The 19630-nt window shown below is 48.2% G+C and overlaps 1 protein-coding gene across 2 annotated transcripts in view; it reads right to left on the reverse strand.

The window, feature by feature from the left end:
- The window catches only part of DSTYK (dual serine/threonine and tyrosine protein kinase), a 61378-nt gene extending 41951 nt beyond the window's left edge, over window positions 1-19427 (reverse strand). Inside the window, exon 1 of one of the 2 annotated variants that reach the window (XM_002717566.5) lies at window positions 18941-19427. In XM_002717566.5, coding sequence (XP_002717612.1) covers window positions 18941-19214 — 274 coding nt within the window. In that variant the 5' untranslated portion in view covers window positions 19215-19427. The remainder of the gene's footprint in view (window positions 1-18940) is intronic. The other variant, XM_008268524.4, reaches the window with a different exon arrangement.
- Window positions 19428-19630: the final 203 nt, after the last annotated feature.

Genomic DNA, 19630 nt, shown 5'->3' on the forward strand with positions numbered 1-19630 from the left:
GAACAGGAAGCTGGCGGGACTCTTCACTCTCATACACACCTTCCAACTTTCCTCTTTCCCTGGTTCTCCTGAGAGTCTCACATAAATGTCTCAGTATAAATTCACACTAATCTCTCAATTCCTAGAATAAAGGTTGTTTCATAATAATAAAAACAAGCCAGGGGCCTCACTGTGGCATAGTGGGTAAAGCTGTATCCCATATGGGCACCGGTTCAAGTCCTGGCTGCTCCACTTCCTATACAGCCCTCTGCTATGACCTGGGAAATCAGTAGAAGATGGCCCAAGTGCTTGGGCCCCTGCACCCACATGGGAGACCTGGAGGAAGCTCCTGGCTCCTGCCTTCAGATGCAGCTCCAGCCGCTTCGGCCATCTGGGGAGTGAACCAGCAGATGGAGGACCTCTCTCTCTCTCTGCCTCTCTGTAACTCCGCACTTCAAATAAATAAATAAATCTTAAAAAAAAAAAAAAAAAAACCTAAATGAACTTTGTTACTGCCTCTACTAAGAGAACAGATAATAGAGTGAAGATAATAGAATAGAGAATAGATAATAGAAAAAAAGTGGCAACTAAAGCCACTTTTCAGGACACGGGGAAGAAGACTCAACACCTCTGAGACAAAGTGTCAACTACAGGAAAGCCAATAAAACACGCTGCATCAGCCAAAACCGCAGCAGACACACCCCATTATTCATCTGATCCAAATTATCACCTTCCCCTCTCCACCCCTCCTCCAAAAAGTCCCGACAAATAAACCTGCTATTGTCAAAACAACCAACAACCAGTGTGACAAAAAAGGAGGCTGAAGTTGAGCCCAGTTTCCAGAAACTACGCTAGGGTTCTCTGTGCAACCTATTGGGCTCAAGAAAGGTCTCTGATATGGATATCGGTATCTCTGCTTTTCCATACATCGCCACCCAAGCCCTCTGCATCTACCACCAGTCTTCAGGTTTCTAACTGATATCTGACTTGTCTTCTAGATTTGAACAAAGGCATGGAGAGAGAAATGGAGCTCAAAGTAGCAGTGTGACTTCTTGTTTCTCTGGGCACATGGCCCGGTGATGAGGAGCACAACACCGAAGCGAGAGCAGGACTAGCGTGCAGGGCAGACCCTGATGGCTGGCTGCACCACTGACAAGCTGGGTGACCTTGGCGATCCGCTCCATCCTTCACCATTCTGAGCCTGGAGTCGCTCATCTGTAAACTGAGATCATCTGTAACATCCATTCCAATTCTAAAATCCTAGGATACTGTCAGTTTTAACTGTTGAGAGAATAATGATGTGATGCTGTTTGCTTGTTTTTATTTTAAATTATATATTAAATTAATTATGCAACCCATGCTCTGGACCACTATAACTACAGATCAGAGAGTTGACTGAAGTGGTCAGGGGCTGAGAGAGCCAACTGTGCAGTCGTAGAGGTCCTCTAAAGAAGAGATGAAAAGCTGCAGCCTGACGGTAGGAGGGAGGAGGAAAACCTGTTCCCAAGCTGGAGCAGCTGCCTCCCTGACAGTTAAAGGACTTCTGAGTTAATCAGGTTTTCTTTGGTAATTAATACAGCAGCATCTGCATATGGGCTGCCAGAAGGTAGCCGCATGGCTTCTCAGCGGGTGCGCATTAACCCTGCCAACTCTGGCTGCAGGAAAATTCAAATCAAATTGTCTTGAGTTCAAACTAAGCCCCCCCCCCCCCCCCCGCCTTGGAGGTTGTTCTTAAATACAGATTATTTTGAGTGGGGTTACTTCTCAACAAAGGTTTCAAACTAAGAGAAGAGCAACTTAAGGAGCAACCATTTAACCATTTTACTTGTTTAAGGTAATGTTTACTGGAGCCTGTTCTGTACACCGATCACTTCATTTGCCTCATCTCAATGCTCATGACTCTGACAATAATTTCTGCCTGTATACATGAGGAAAAAGAAACTTAAAAAGCAAAACAAGTGTCTTCATCTATCTACGCAGACACAACACAGGCTGTGCCGAAGTGATACCTCTCCCAGCAGGGCCAGGTTAATACCTGGAAGGAGGCAAGCTTGCCCTACCACATTGCTTCCCAATCTGAGGCCAAACACAATTTGGGAACTGTAGAACTCCAATTGAAAGCTATTCCAACCTAAGAGGAATAAAGTCTAAGGAGAAAAATTCCGTAGTACCACTAGCTGGTATGCACCTGGGAAAAAGTGTTATTGTTAACCTACCTAAGATCTCTAGAGTCTCTTTTCCAAGAGAAGCCATGGGTGTTTTTCAGAGGAATTCTTAGTGCTCCTCTTATCAGCAGGTGTGTATTACTGATCGGGTTTGAAGTTAAGACCATTCTGAAAAAGGAATCTGGGAGGGAAGGAATGCCTCGGATCTGCTAGGAAAGACACTTTATTTAAATTGTTTGTGCAGTCACGGCAACGGCTTTGTACTAATACATTCTCCTTCTTGCAGTTTTCCACCCCAAATATATATACTTGTGAGAGGTGACTGCAGGCCAGAGTAAGGTGCAGGCCATGGCCAAAGCAGAGAAGGCACTGTACAGAGTAAGTGAAATGGAGTGCCACACCTTTGCCTTATTATACTACTGCAACTTGTTGGGGCCCAAAAAAATAGTATCCCACAGTATGCCACTTTGGTATGCTGGGCACCGTGAGCTGAAGGAGACCCTAGGCTCTCAAAGCAGTCTCTCTCCTGCCCTCCTGTCCGCCCGCCCCGCCCTGCCCCGAAGTGAATCACAGAAACCAGAATTCCTCCTCCTCTGTGTGGTTCCTGCAAAGGAGAACTCCCCAGTCTCACAGGAAGCCGCAAAACCTAGAAAGGTCACTCTCTCCCTTCTCCTTTTAAAGGCTCTCATTCCTGAGGGTTTCTGTCCCGCACCTGGGGGGAAGGGAAGCTACACAGACAAGAAGAACACAGGCCTCGCCGGGTCTCCCTCTCCACGTGTTACTGGATGCTCCTTTATTTTTGTGCAGTCACGTTTTCATGCACCTATCTGGTCTTTATCAAACTTAAGTACAAGTCTTTGTGTGTTCATTTCTGATGGCTCCTGTGTCAGGCAAAACTTTGATTAAATACATCAGTTACACTTTTTTCTCTCTTTTGTTGTAGGAGGTTCAGCTGTGACTGTCGTCTTTTCCACCCCTACAAACTCATGTTGACAAGGATTTCAGGCTTAAACCAGGTCTCCACAGAGTGACAACTGCGATCCCCGCTCTTGGCACCCATGATTTCCTTGCTTGGGTGCTTTTTTAACTTTGGTTGCTTTTAAGACTGAATTTCCTAGAATATATGCTTTTATGGCAATTTTTCTTAAGTCCTCTCTGAAAGTGAGTGAAATGCAAAGGGTTTTATAGCAAAGTGAAGCAACCAGTGACACAAATACTGCATTTCCAATAACTGTATACACCAAAAGCAGAGAAAAGGACAAACCCTAAGCTGAGAAAGGAATGCAATATAGTCGTTCTACCACAATCAATTCTTCTGCAAGCTTTAGAGTATTGAGCTATCCAGGAGTGAAAAGAAAAAAAAATTCTAACCAAGAAACATCATTCTCAAACAAGCTCGGGGACCTCCAGCTAAATTTAAAAGATTTCCAGTGACACAGAAGGCACCACTGTTTAAGGAAAACACACACTGAGGGTTTCAGAATCTTGGGACCAAGGAATACAAGGCACAGTCACTTAATGAGGGGGAAAGTGCTGATAAATGTGTTGTTCAGTAGTTTTGTCACTATACAAACATCAAGGAATGAACACAAACAGCGACAATGCCATCAGGCAATACAATCTTTGGGGATCATGGTCATATATATGGTCATCATTGACCAGAACACCGTTATGCAGCCAAAAGGGACAGTGATTGGCGATTAGAGACTGCATCGCACTCACCGACCAAAAGCTCTCATAGGAAGCTGAAGGTCTACAGGTCTCCTGGCCGGTGGTCATGTCTTCAAGGGTGGACTGTCCCGACCCCTGGGGATGAGGCAGCCTTTCTAGAGGCTGATGCCACCAGGAGCCACACGGAATGAGGGCACTCAGCAGCCTGCTGACAAGTTCCTTTCTGGGTGAAACTGCTCCTGGGGCTGGTCATGCTACAGGGGAACAGAAACGCAGCTGGCAGCTGAGGCTGTAATTTATTGGGATGCAGAGACGGAAGCGATTCCTCAAAGGAAGCCAACTCCATGCTCAGATTCTGTCAGTTGGAAGGCTCTGGATAATAGCTTGGAACCATTAAGAAAGTTCCAAAGGTGGGGACATGTCAGAAAGACAAAAGAAGCAGCTTTCAGAGGGACTCACTTACCAAACCGGGGACAATTTAAGCATAAAAATAAAAAAATGATAGTAAGAGATTACAGCATATTGAAAAAACTCAAAAGCCTGCATTGACATAAATAATTAAAAGAAAAAGAAGGCATGTTCTTCTTTTTGAAGATTTATTTACTTATTTGAAAGATAGAGTTACAAAGAGATAGAGAGACATAGAAAGAGAGATTTTCCATCTACTGGTTCACTCCCCAAATGGTTGCAACAGTCTGGAACTCCATCAGGGTCTCCCACATAGGTGGCAGAGGCCCAAATACTCTGACCATCTTCTGCTGCTTTCCCAAGAGCACTGGCAGGGAGCTGGATTGGAAGAGGAGTAGCCAGGATTTGAACCAGCACTCATATGGGACGCTGGCATCACAGGCTTACCCCGATGCTGGCCCTGGGAGGCTCTTTTTTACAGCAGAATACCAACTACTAAATACAGAAGGAACAAAGGATACAAAACCCACTAAGGTGGACCTTGTGGAGCGGTAGGTTAAGACGCCCTTGGGACATCGACATCCCCTATGTGTGCCTGGGATCAAGTCCTGACTCTGTCTACAATCAGGCTTCCTATGCATGCACACTCTGGGAGGCGGCAGGTGATGGCTGAAGTTCTTGGGTTCCTGCCACCCACAAGCGACATCTGGTTGGAGCTGCAGACTCCTGGCTTCACCCTGACCCAGACCCAGGTGACCAAGACATCTGGAGGGTGAATCAGCAGATGGAAGATTTTCTCTGTTGCTCTGCTTTTCAAATTAAAAAAAAAAAAAAACTTAAAAAAAAAAAAAACAAACACCATTGAGGTAGGTAGGCGTTGTCAAAGGATGCTTGTGGAGGGAAGGTTTTTGAGGAACAGGATATCAGTGAAATCTCAAAACACCTCCTTACAAAAGACTAATCAACTGCAAAGAGAAAAAACGGTGAACTGCAGGTGGAGAGACCGCAGACACCCACATGACTAGTGAGCAAGCTCAACATCTCCAGGGAGGAGCTGATGTTGTGTGCTCTGTGACCTGATGTTTCTGCACCTAGTCTTGCTAAGAACTCTTGACCTGAGGCCCAGGAGGAGGGTCACCCTACAGAATAGAAGGCCCCACTCTTTAAATCTTTTGAGTCAGGAAGGCCAGGGAAAGGCAAGGAAGTGTTCTGGATGAAGCGAGTCTGAAAAGACACGACATGTGTTCCCAGATAGGATCCTGGACCAAAAAGCAAAAAACGTTGTTAGGGCGGCTGGCAAACCTTGAAATGAGGCCTGTGGCCTGGATGGCAGCACTGAATCAATGGTGACTTGCTGGTGTGGAGCGTTGTATGCTGCTGTGTGGAAGCATGCCCTTGTTTGGGAGAAATGCATCAAAGAGTGTTGGGAGGAGGTGAGACAACCTATGTGCATCTTGCTCCACAAAGGTTTAGAAAATGACAGGACATAATATATACGGGAGGTTGCTAATGGAGCAAATACATTAAAATGTTAGCAACAGGGCAATCTGTAGGAAGCAGGATGAGAGTTCTCTGTACTGTACTGTTCTGGCAACACTTACGTAGGTTTGAAAAAATACATACATTTTCAATATATTTATATTTTACATATAAAATATATTTATAGTGTGTGTGTATATATAGTGATCCAGCGGGATTCCTAGCAAAGCTCACACAACTCTGGATCTTAGAGGAAGAGATCAGCAGACAGTATTTTACTTGCCAAGAAAAAACAGCAGGAGAAAATATAACACAGACAGTAATATTAGGACTTGAACAGTAACAGTTCCTTCATTGTCTCTACCCAGCCCTGCACATCACTGGTTATCTCTTCACTCTCCCTGGAATGGTTGACTGTTGCCCATTCGGAATCTGAGTTCAGGGCACTAACCTAAGTCTGGATCGGATTTGGAATCCAACTCCACAAGGCTAAGCAGTGAAGCCCAAAACACTGCAGCACAGGACACACTGATGGAAATTGCCAGCGACCATCAAGTTCATTCATCAAGAAGATTTTGTACCACCTGCAGTGGCCCCTTCTGTTTGCTCGGGGCTAGAAAACACACCGTCACCTCTTTTTTTTTTTTTTTTTTTGACAGGCAGTTAGTGAGAGAGAGATAGAGAGAGAAAGGACCGAAGGACAGTCACCTCTTTATCACACACTAACTACTCTTTTTATTTAAAAGAAAAAAAGGCATTTCTCTTGTTGTTTTTTTTTTTTTTTAAAGTTTATTTATTTGAAAAGCAGGCAGACAGAGACAGATCTTCTGTCTGTTGGTTCACTCCCCAAATGCCCACAACAGCCAAGGCCAGGCCAAGGCCAGGGGCTGAGAACTCCATCTAGGTCTCCCATGGAGGGACCAAGGCACTTGGGCCATTGTTGGCTGCCTCCCCATGTTTGCATTATCAGTAAGCACAGGCAAGACTCAATCCCGGGCACTACATATGGGATGTGGCGTCCCAAGCTGTGGCTCAACCCTACAACACAACGCCCACTCCTAAAAACCACTTTTCTAGGTTGGAGCAGCAGGACTTCACCATCTCTCCATCAAACAAGAACCAACGCAAAAGGCCAGTTGTTGCATCAGGAGAGTGAAATAGGTTTCTGGGATGGCAGACGCTAAGGATGGACTTCCTCCTACTAGCCACTCTCCCCACATTCCTCCTTGCACTTAATTTCTCCATAACATTAAAGGCTAAGGCCAGAGTATATTTCACAGAATAGTCCTAAAAAGTAAACTCCATGTTCAGTCACTGTCCCTCTTAATTTGAACAGGAGCTTCTCCTGAAACTAATCTTATAGCAGCTGCGTTTGTCACAGGACCTTAGTCCTCACGTCCGTGCTCTGGAAAGTTGGCTTGATTAAAAAAAAAAATCCCTAGGAAATTCTCTCCCCATTATGCAGACTGAAAAGGCGGGGGGGGGGGGGGGGGGGAGAAACTGACATCTGTCTGACATAATAAGGCACTAAAGCTCTTAATCTGACAAAGCTAAAATCAGACATTTTTTATACCCAAGTAAAGGAAAGAGGATAAAAGCACTTTTTAAAAAGAAATGTAAATTTTTAAAAAACCAAAGGCTTTTATGAATACATAACCCAGACATCCTCCTTTGGGAGGTTCTGCTGCATCACTTGGTTAGACAAGTGAAAAGCACAACGATCCTCAAGCCCTGCTCCCCGCCTCCCACCCAGAGAACAACACCCCAGGGAACGGAGGCTCGGTGTAGATAGCCCAGCTCCAAAGAGCGCGGTCAGAAGGTTCCCACAGGGCTGCGGAGCACACCCAGACCACTGGCACCGCACGTGACGGGCACTTCAACCAGGGTCCACAGGGGATCTGGTCAGTCCCCGGGCTCGGACCAAGTTTCCTTCAGAGTTTCGGTCTGGACTTTGCAGGAACATTTTTACGCACAAGGGAACTTTCTTAGCGAGCCTGATTTATAGCTCCCAGCAAGAGGCACATACCTCAACCACCACTACGTCCATCCTCTGTTCAGATGTCAAGTTCCTGCACTCCCAAGATCAACAACTCCTCACCTGGCAAAGGACTGACTCGATGTTCAAGCCCAGGAACAGCCTACGCTGACTGCACATCCTGCTAGGGGACTCTACCACATCTCTTGGGCTCAGGACAGAAAACGTGCATCTTCCATGGACTCCCCCTATTGTCTCATTATGAATGACATCACTCAGATTCCCCAGACCACACAGAAAGCAAAAGTCATCCCTAGAGGCTGACTGCTTTCCTAAAGGAGGAGCAAATTCACCTGATGTCTTCCTATTGTCAGGGAACACACCGCATTCACCCGCACACCCCACACTCTTCTTGCTGGCTTCTCCATGAGTAACCTCTAAGAAACACACGGAGATGAAAGAAACTCTCACGGTAATCTTTATGAACACCCACTGCATGTGAACCACACACAACTTTCACTACCCCATCAGAAGGGGACAGGGCCAATTCCCTGCACTATCAGAGTGAGCAGAGCATCTCGGTTCCTATCCTATCAATGCCATTTAATCTTATACCCACCCCACCCCTTCAAAGACAGCTAGTGGCTAAGTAGGTAACCAATTTGTAGAAAATCCTCTACAAGGGACATGACAAAACACTAATTTTTCTTTGTAGCACCAATATGGAATTAATAATCTATTAGTTGGACAAGAGTGGTTTACTATTGTGTGTCTAAGGACAGAATCAGACAGCAAGTAAAGACTTGTTGAATGAATGAATATTAAGAATTGGGGATGGAGCTGTGGTATAGTAGGTTAAGCCTCTGCCTGCAGTACCAACATCCCATATGGGTGCTGGTTCCACTCGCGGCTGCTCCACTTCTGATCCCGCACCCTGCTATGCCCTGGAAAAGCATTAAAAAATGACCCAAGTGGGCCGGCGCCGCGGCTCACTAGGCTAATCCTCCGCCTAGCGGCGCCGGCACACTGGGTTCTAGTCCCGGTCGGGGCGCCGGATTCTGTCCCGGTTGCCCCTCTTCCAGGCCAGCCCTCTGCTGTGGCCCGGGAGTGCAGTGGAGGATGGCCCAGGTGCTTGGGCCCTGCACCCCATGGGAGACCAGGAAAAGCACCTGGCTCCTGGCTCCTGCCATCGGATCAGCGCAGTGCGCCGGCTGCAGCGCGCTGGCCGCGGCGGCCATTGGAGGGTGAACCAGCGGCAAAGGAAGACTTTTCTCTGTCTCTCTCTCTCACTGTCCACTCTGCCTGTCAAAAAAAAAAAAAAAAAAAAAAAAAAAAAAAAAAAAAAAAAACTTACTTTGAGACCGGCTTTGTGGCACAGCAGTTTAGGCTGCCACCCACAACCTCGGCATCCCATATGCACTCCACTTCCAGTCCTGGCTGTTCTGCTTCTGATCCAGATCCCTGAAGATGTACCAGGGAGGACAGCGGAGATGGCCCCACGTGCTTGGGTGCTTGGGCCCCTGTCATGCATGTGGAAGACTTTAATGGAGTTCCAGGCTTTAGCCTTTGGCCTGGCCCAGCCTCAGCCACTGGAGCTGACGGGTGTGAACCAGAAGACACAAGATCTGTCTGCCCCACTCTCTTTGCCACTCTCCCTTTCAAATTAATAAATAAAATCGTTTTTTAAAAAAGAATTTACTGGGACTGGCGTTGTGGCATAGTGGGCTAAGTCTCCACCTGTGACACCGGTGTCCCATATGGGTGCTGGTTCCAGTCCTGGCTGCTCCTCTTCCAATTCAGCTGCCTGCTATGGCCTGGGGAAGCAGTAGAGGATAGCCTAAGTGCTTGGGCCACTGCACCCACGTGGGAGACCCAGAAGAATCTCCTGGTTCTTGGCTTTGGATCAGCCCAGCCCTGGCCATTGTGGCCACTTGGGGAATGAACCAGTGGATGGAAGATCTTTCTCTCTGTCTCTCTGTAGCTCTACCTCTCAAATAAATGGATAATTCTTTAAAAAAGATTTACTTCCTATATCATAGTGATACTCTGGTCTCTTAATGTTGCATATGACTCATTCTTGGGGACAGGAAAATAATTATTTAGGATATTACTATAGAATGCAATTCCAGTCTAATTAATCATCTATCAAATGCATACCACTGTTCGTTTATTTATTTATTTGAAAGACAGTGACAGGGAGAGATAGAGAGAGAAAGAAGGAGAGATCTTTTATCCACTTCTATTCTCCCAAATGGTCATAAGAGCCAGGCTGGGTCAGCTTGAAGCCAAGAGCCAGAAACTCCCTCCAGGTCTCCCAGTTGAGTAGCAGGGACTCATGTACTTCAGCCATCATCTATTGCTTCCCAGGCGAATTAACAGGGAGCAGGGTTAGAAGTGGAGTAGCCAGGACTCAAAATGGTGCTCCAATATGAGATGTGGGTACCTTCACCTGTTGCACCACAACACTGGCCCCACTGCTGTTCTTTTTTAGAGGCCCAGATAGTAGAATGTGGGTGAATCTATACAAATCTGTATATTCTCTCTTTTCTTTTTTTTTTTCAAATATTTATTTATTTATTTGAAAGGCAGAGTTACAGAGAGGCAGAGGCAAAGCGACAGAAGTCTTCCATCTCCTAGTTCACTCCCCAAATGACTGCAACGGCCGGAGCTGGGCCAATCTGAAGCCAGGAGCCAGGAGCCTCCTCTCAGTCTCCCATATGGGTGCAGTGGCCCAAGGACTTGGGTCACCTTTTACAGCTTTACCAGAACACAGCATGGAGTGGAGCAGCCAGGACTCAAACCAGCGCTCATATGGGATGCCCAGCACTGCAGGCGGCAGCTCTACCTGCTAACACCACAGTGCCAGCCCCACAAATCTGTATTTTCTATGGAAAAAAATACCCTTTTGAATGAGAATTAAATTGCATTCAATTGCAAAACATTCTAATACTTACTAGCCTTGAAACTGAGAGATCTTTATTTGCTTATTACATACAAACACTATGGTAGGCACTGCAAAGATGGGTACAACACAATCTCTACCCTCAGGGGCTCACAATCTACTTGGCTGGATAATATACCCATAGTTACGAGAGAGAGAGAGAGAGATGAGGAGAAAAGTAAACAAATAAAAACATGGTCTGTATGGCCAGAGTCTATAGGAATTAAGCAACAAATATACACCTCATACACATACCTTTAGTTTACTTTTTATAATAATCTATATTTCTATAATATTTTTATACTCAATTTATCTATCTATCTAATTTACTTGAAACGCAGAGTGACAGAGAGAGATTTTCACCTGTTGGTTTACTCCCCAAATGCCCACAACAGCCAGGGCTGGGCCAGACCAAAGCCAGGAGCCAATACCTCCCTCTGGGTTATCTGTCGGGTGGCAGGAAACCATGTACTGGTGCTTCCCAAGCACATCAGTAGGAAGCTGGGTCAGAGTGGAGAAGCCTGGACTAATGTCAAAGAAGCCCTCTGACAGGGCATACGGGACTGAGAAATGGTAGTTTAATCTGCTGCACCACAACACAAATCCTTTGCCTTCACTTTAATAGCAGATTTTTTGAGGTTTTCCATTTTTAAAATATTGTTTTTAAAGTGCATTTATTACAGTAAGATTCCTTGTTCTCTTAATCAAATAAAACAGAGAACAGAAGCATGAAGGGGGAAAAATGGAAAAAGTAGACAGAGCAAAACAAAATTTAACTACCAGATTGAATTTTCATTTTAGTCCATGCTTTCTTGAAAAACTATTTGCAAGATTAAAGTACTAACCACACTGAAATCAGTAATGACTCTTAAGACTAAACTGAACATGCTGCAAATGATAATAAGCTTACAGGCAATGTTTTTTAAGAGCAGGCAGAATTTTCCAGCCCTCTTTAACAGTAGCCTTGTGCATGGGAAACCGATTATCCTAGGAAAGGAAGATTAGGAAGGGGAAAGGCTAAAAAGGCAGAGGGTGCAAAGTGCCACTGTGTTGGGGAGGCCATTTCCTCCCAGGCCCCTCCGAGGGAGCAGGAAACAGCGAGGATAGCAAAGGGCCTGACGCTCTGCACGTTAGGGCAGCTGCAATGAGGGCCTGAGCAGGTCATGTCATACTGTGCTCATTCAGTTCAATAAAATCTCCCACTGAAGCAAATTATGACTGCACGGTAAGCCATGGAGCCTGGCTTATGACTCACTGGTAATAAAGTCTCTCGGCTGCTGCCCGGGTGTATTTTAAATTCCCATTGTCAAGTCAGAAAAGAACGAAAAGCAGAATTGGATTGGGAGCCTAGAGACCTGGGCCTAAATCTGGCTCTGGCCCAAAATGGTTCTGTCCCACATTCCGTCTTTCTGCCCTTATTCCTCCCCTATCTCCACAGTCCAACTTCCTAATCCAATCAATGCTCTTCAACTACATACACACTGAAATAGCACTAACTATGTCAGTTCTTTGATGTATAATGTCTGCAAGTGTCACAACTCTGTGAGGTCAGCATTATCACTTCCATCTTTTTCTTTTTTTTTTTTTTTTTTTTTTTTTTTTTTGACAGGCAGAGTGGACAGTGAGAGAGAGAGACAGAGAGAAAGGTCTTCCTTTGCCGTTGGTTCACCCTCCAATGGCCGCCGCGGCCGGCGCGCTGCGGCCAGCGCACCGCGCTGATCCGATGGCAGGAGCCAGGAGCCAGGTGCTTTTCCTGGTCTCCCATGGGGTGCAGGGCCCAAGCACCTGGGCCATCCTCCACTGCACTCCCGGGCCACAGCAGAGGGCTGGCCTGGAAGAGGGGCAACCGGGACAGAATCCGGCGCCCCAACCGGGACTAGAACCCGGTGTGCCGGCGCCGCTAGGCGGAGGATTAGCCTAGTGAGCCGCGGCGCCGGCCCCATCTTTTTCTTGAGACATAATTCGCCCTTTTTAGGGCCGGCACTGAGGCACAGCGGGTCAAAGCTCCAACATGCATCACCAGCAGCTCATCTGGGCAAGGTTAGAGTTCCAGCTGCTCCACTTCCAGTCCAGCTTCCTGCTAATGCTCCTGGGAGAGCAGCAGAGGATAACCCAAGTGCTTGGGCCCCTGCAACCCATGTAGGAGACCCAGAAGAAGCTCCTGGCTCCTGGCTTTGGCCTGGCCCAGCCTCAGTCATTGTGGCCATTTGGGGAGTGAACCAGCACATGGAAGACCTCTCTGTCTCTATCTCTACCTCTCTCTCCAACTCTGCCTTTCAAATAAATAAAAATAAATCAAAAAATTTTGCCCTTTTCAAGCGAATGATTCAGTGGATTTTAGTTACATTCACAAGGCTGTACAACCATCAACAACCCCCCTTCCCAGAAAACCCTCCCTCTACTAGCAACCACCCCTCACTTTCCTCTCCCAGACTCCCTGGCAGCCACTAACCTACCTTCCATCTTTTCAAACTAGCTTATTTTGGACATTTCATATAAGAGAAATAAAAAAATATGGAATTGTGTGTCATTCCTGTTTTACGTATGAAGAACCCAAGACTCAAACTGGTTAAGAATCTTGTCCCAAGTCACAAAGTTAACAAGAGAGTATACTACCATAGGAACCCAGGTGTGATTTAAGTGCTTATGTCTGCTTTTGACCATTGTATGCTATTTCCCTACGGGGAAGAAGTGAGAAAGAGAAGGTTTTAGATATACTTGGGAAAATGGGGTTTAAGAAGCACAATTATAGCACCATCTCTACTGAGATGAACTGCATAGGTAGGTCCCTCTAAACAGATCATACAGACTACTAGAGAGCACACCCGCCCCAGGTCCACCCACAACCCAGCCAACTTTCTATCCCTTCCCCAAGTGTCACTCTGTTACTTAAACTTTATTAGCCATATATATTTTGAAGAAAACATCTATTTTCCAAAAATAAGCAAACTAGTCCAAGAAAAATGTCTATTTTCAATAAATGTGCTGGTGCTTCTCCCCTCTTTTCAAAAAAGATTTACTTATTTATTTCAAACGCAGGTTTGTTTGACAGGGAGAGAGGAACACACACACACATATACAGAGAGAGACAGAGAAAGAGAAAGACAGAGAAAGAGAAAGATCTTCTGTCTGCTGGTTCACTCACAAAATGCCAACAACAATGGGGGTTGCAGGTCCAGGCCAAAGCCAGGAGCAAGGAACTCCATTTGGGTCTCCCACACGGGTGGCAGGAACCCAAGTACCTGGGCCATCATTCACTTTTCCAGGCACATTTTAGCAGGAAACTGGATTAAAAGGGGGAGTAGCCAGGACTTGAAGGGGCGCTCTAATATGGGATACAGGCATCCCACACTGTGGCTTAACCTACTGTGCCACAACACCCACCCCTCCCCTTTCTTCTAAATTCTGGCATCAGCTGATACTAAATGTGACAAAAAGAAAGTGAAAAATATTGGGAGAAACATACCCATCAGCTAACCATAACCAAAGGCAAGAGCTATCAAAGCTAAGAATTACAACTCACATAAAACGCCTATAATCTAGCCATCTTAGCCGTCTGCTCTTCCCCTCTGCTTTCTGTGTTGTGTAGGTATATGCTTTAGATCAAATTATAACGATCTAAGTTCAGATCTTCCTAGTCCTTTTTATACATTATCCAACATAAAAAAGTAAGTGTACTTTAATGATCATCATTATAATTATTCTTTCTTTCTTAGGAAAAACATATAGAAGGAAAAGACGGATCTCTACTTGCTCAAGGCCAAGACCAATGTCTTTATTTGACGTTGTAATCCCACATACATAGCATATGGATTGGCACATACCAAGTACTCCAATGTTTATCCAACCTACTAATACTTACATAACACCTTACTAGGCAGTTACTTTTTAAAACTATTTATTTCTATTTTACTTATTTGAAAGGCAGAGACAGACAGACAGACAGAGATCTTCCATCCACTGATTCACTCCCCAGATGCCTGTAAAGGCCAGGGCTGGACCAGGCCAAAGCCAGGAGCTAGGAACTCAATCCAGTTCCCCCATGGATAGCAGAGACTCAATTATTTGACCCATCACTTGCTGCCCCCCAAGGTGCACCTCAGCAAGAGCAGGAATCCAGAGCAGAGCCAGGACTCGAACCCAGGCTCTCAGACATGAGACAGGAGACTCCAAAACAGCATCTTAACTATTATGCCAAACGCCCATGCCTCCCAGCCCCCAGCACTGTTCTAAACAAATACATATATTAACTCCCAAGATTCTTAGAGGTAATCACTATCCCAATCCCCACTGCCAGCTGAGGAAATTGATACAACACAGCTGTGGTTGCCCAAGGTCTTCCACTTAACAGGAGGTTGCACCAGGATTAAAGGAAGGCGCACATGGCATTCCAACAAGATACATTTAAGTCACTCTAATTTCTTAAAATTGAGAAATTCATGACAAAGTACAACAGAAAAGAACTCTACTGGATCATAAAATAAGAAAAACATTGGAGCCAGCACCATGGCACAGTGGGCTAAAGCCTAGGCCTATAACACTAGCATCCCATATGGGTGCTGGTTCAAGTCCCGGCTGTTCCACTTCCGATCCAGCTCCCTGCTAATGTGCCTGGGAAAGCAGCAGCAGATGGCCCGAGTGCTTGAGCCCCTGCATCCACGTGGGAGACCTGAAAGAAGCTTCTGGCTCCTGACTTCAGATCAGCTCAGATCCAGCTGTTGAGGCCATCTGGGGAATGAACCAGCAGATGGAAGACCCCCCCGCCTCTGTCTTTGTCTCTACCTCTCTCTGTAACTCTGTCTTTCAAATAAATAAAATAAATCTTAAAAGAAAAGCATTTTTCTGTCTGCTACTCTGCAATACTCCATCCTGCGTTTCTTCAGAAGTGCTAAAGCCTTCACGTCGTTACTTCTGCAACCTCTGAGAGACGGAAAGCACCAGAGGGGCTTGCATCCCCTGCATTTAGGGGAAAAGAAGGCCAATGAAGAGGCTCCGAATCACGCACACTTCACTTACAATCCAGTTTTCCTTGTACAGACCAAGCTACCCTTAAAAAATAATTTTTTCAGAATTCTGTTCCATCAACTCTTTAACTTTTACAGTGATCGTGGGAGTTGGCATTGTGGTACAATAGGTTAAGCCACTCCTTTGGAACACCTGCTTCCCTTATCCGAGTGTCAGTCCAAGTCCTGGCTATTCCAAGCTTCCAACTCAGCTTCCTGCTAGTGCGCCTAGGAGGCAGTGGGTGATGGCCTGAGTGCTTGGGTTCCAAGTGGGAGACCTGGATGGAGCTCCTGGCTCCTGGCTTCAACCTGGACTAGCCCTGGCTGCTGCAGGCATTTATGAAGTGAATCAGGGAATGGGAGATTCCGTCTCTCTCTCTCTCTCTCTCTGTCCTCTCCATCATTCTGCCTTTCAAATAAATAAATCTTTAAAAACTAAAATAATCATGTTCATTTTATTTTCTCTACACTGACCCCAGTGAATATAAAATTATCAGACTTAAGAGAGAGGCTGGTGCTGCGGCTCAATAGGCTAATCCTCCACCTGCGGCGCCGGCACACCGGGTTCTAGTCCTGGTCGGGGCGCCGGATTCTGTCCTGGTTGCCCCTCTTCCAGGCCAGCTCTCTGCTGTGGCCCGGGAGTGCAGTGGAGGATGGCCCAAGTCCTTGGGCCCTGCACCTGCATGGGAGACCAGGAGAAGCACCTGACTCCTGGCTTCGGATCAGCGCAGTGCGCCAGCCACAGCAGCCATTGGAGGGTGAACCAATGGCAAAAGGAAGACCTTTCTCTCTATCTCCCTCTCTCACTGTCCACTCTACCTGTCAAAAAAAGAGAGAGAGAGAGAGAGAGAAGCATTATTTGGGAGTTGAAGGTAAAATGTTAAAAATCTGGGGTTATTACAGGACATTCTAAATGGTATATAAAGAGACGTGAAAATTGTTTTACTAACTGTCTCCACCCTTGCAGTCCAGTAGTTTCACATTCAGTTAACGCCTGATCTTCAGCTGCTCAGCTCCATCCAGCCCAGAAGCACTTTCACTCGGAAATGATGATTAAAGCCTTCCAGAGGTTTGCAAGTTAAGAATTGAGTGTCCCTTCCCTTAACATTCCAAATTCCTGTTAATCAGAAACCAATATTCGTAAAAGAAAGTTGAGACTCTGTCTGAATGAACTTGACCTTACAAAGCTAACTATAAAAGGAGAGAACAAGAGCTAGCTGTCTTTTAAGGAATGGTTTCTACTTTCCGACATGATTATCTAAATAGCTGGGAAACTGCGTCCTGAATATATACTTAGCAAGCGCCACCTCATGAGTCTTCCTGGTACATTTTTGCCCCCAAAGACAACACTCTCCACACTGCAAGGAAGGAGAGCATTTTAGAGAACAAAAGCAAATTTCTCCAATCCTACCCTCCACGCCCTCTGAGAGTTTTTATTTGGGATGGACAAACTCCAGAGGGCGACAAGCATGAAATAGGCTGATTAGTTTATGATGCGGTCAACTAGAAAAGCCAATAAGGTGAAATACAAAGGTATAGTTGTATTTCTTAAGTTGGCCTTTTTTTTTTTTTTGACAGGCAGAGTGGACAGTGAGAGAGACAGACAGAGAGAAAGGTCTTCCTTTTTGCCGTTGGTTCACCCTCCAATGGCCGCTGGGGCCCGCACACTGCGCTGATCCGAAGCCAGGAGCCAGGTATTTCTCCTGGTCTTCCATGGGGTGCAGGGCCCAAGCACTTGGGCCATCCTCCACTGCACTCCCTGGCCACAGCAGAGAGCTGGACAGGAAGAGGGGCAACCTGGACAGAATCCGGCGCCCCGACCGGGACTAGAACCCGGAGTGCCAGCGCTGCAAGGCGGAGGATTAGCCTAGTGAGCCGCGGCGCCAGCCTTTAAGTTGGCTTTTAAAGAACAAAACCCAGTGCCAACCAGGGTGCCTTGAAACGTCTACCTCTCCGATTTTGTTCAGCAGTATTTCTAAAATCAATAGCTGTTTTACAGTAAGAGCAGCAATAGCGGGAGTTTTAAGATAAGCTGAGAAAAGCTGTGAGCTGGGACAGGAGCGCTGTGGGAAGCGCTGCTGGGAGAGGGCGAGGGACCTGCTCCGAACACCGCGGCAGCTCAGCTCTGTCTTCCCAAGGCCTCACAAGCCCACTTCCAGAACGGCAAATCTCTGGATACAGGACGACCAAAGCGCAACTTCCCCGCCGCCTCCCACTTACCCCATGAAGCAAAAGAAAAGCTTTTAAAATGGATCATCCAGGCCAACTAAAAGGAAGAGCAGCATTTAGGGCCCACCAGAATCCGACTAATTTTCAGCACCACGTATGCGATCCTCGTCAGATCGAGGATATTAAATACGAAACTTGGGGCCCAACCCACAAACTCAGAACAACTCAAGCGGCGGTGAGCTCACGTTCTAGTGTGCGGTCAGCATTTACATTTCTGGGGTGTGCCATCAGAATCCCCCAGGGTCTTTCCAGGTGAGATTAGATTCTCAGGGTCCACCGATCTCCCCTGCTCAGGCAGAATCGGAGACAGGGCCCGGGGCACGGCGCTGGGGTGCTGTGAATGCACACTTCGGCTTGAGAATCGGAAAGTTAAACCCACGGCGTCCCCAGGCTGAACCTCCAATGCCCTGTCCCTTCCGAGCCGTCTCCTCACTGAGGCGCGCTGCTTAACCGACTCGCCAGTTCCCCACCAGCACGGAGTCAGGGGAGATGAACTCAAGACGGCGCGCGGTCCCCAAGCATCGTGTCGAGAAAAGCGAGAGCAGCTGGACCCCTAGCGGGTCCCCTCCCTCTCCGCCTCCTTCACCAGCGGGGCAGCCGCATCTCGGAGACCCCCGCCACGAGTCGGCTGGGATTCCCCCTCGGCGACCCCGGGACCCGTTTCCAGCGTCCTCACAGAGCTGCTGGGGTCTGCACCGCACACGCTTCACCAAACACACACACACACCCCCGACCCCAGCGCAGGGCCGCGGGCTCCCGGGACAGCCTGCCCACCGCGTTCCTCCATCCCTGAACCGCCAGCTCCTTTCCTTTCAGGTGGACCCCGGCCCAGCCCGGCCCCGCGCGCGCACCGCCGGGTCCCGGCCCCCTCCTGCGCGCCCCCAGGGCTCCGGCGGGACTTCGCCGGCCCCCCGCCCCCGTCCTCGGGGTGCCCCTCTCCCGGCATCCCGTAGGCCAGGCCCGGGCGCCCGGCCGCGCGGCCCGACGCCCGCTTCCCGCGTCCTCGCGGGTTGTTTGGCACGGGCAGGGGCGCGGTCCTCCCTCCACTTGGCCCGTCCTGCCCTCTCCGCCTCGGGCCTGCCCGCCTTACCAGCCGGCAGCCCGGTTTCGGCGACATCGCCGGCAGGGCCGGGCTCGGCCCCGCCGCCGCCGCCCGCGGGGGAGGAGGGACAACTGTGGTTGTGGGAGCACTTGATGTCGCGGAAGAACTTCTGGGTCTCGCGCAGGTTCTGCCTCAGACGGCCCAGGTAGCGGCGATAGCGACCGAAGCCCCGGCTCAGCTCGCGGATCATTCCGCCGCCGCCGCCGCCGGGGCCGGGACCCGACACGGGCTCGCCGCCCCACGGCGCCCCGTCGCCCTCCATCTCCTCAGCGCTCTCTGCCTGCGCGGGTCAGTCCCCGGCCGCTGGTCCGGCCTCCCTCCTCCCCGCCCCCCAGGGCTTTAGGGAGGAGGAATCCGCCTCCTGACGCCCCCGCCTGCAGTCGGCAGAGCTTCCAGCCTCCGTCACGGCCGCGGCAAACAAACCAGCCCGCAGTGCGCCGCCATCGGAACCTTTCTCGCCACTCTGCAGAAGCGCGAGGGAAGGCTGACGGGGGGGACGCCGTCCCTGCAGGGCCTCCTGGGATTTGTAGTCCGGGCCGGGCCGGAGCCCCGAGGCCGGGGACCGCGTGCCTGTGGCTGGGACTGACTCCCAGCACCATCACCACGTTGGGTGACAACCTGACCCGTGCTTGCGCTTGCACGCTCTCCTCTCTTGAGAAAATGTGTCCTGCCCCTTCC

This window comes from Oryctolagus cuniculus, chromosome 13, assembly GCF_964237555.1.
Source record: "Oryctolagus cuniculus chromosome 13, mOryCun1.1, whole genome shotgun sequence".
NCBI lineage: Eukaryota > Metazoa > Chordata > Mammalia > Lagomorpha > Leporidae > Oryctolagus > Oryctolagus cuniculus.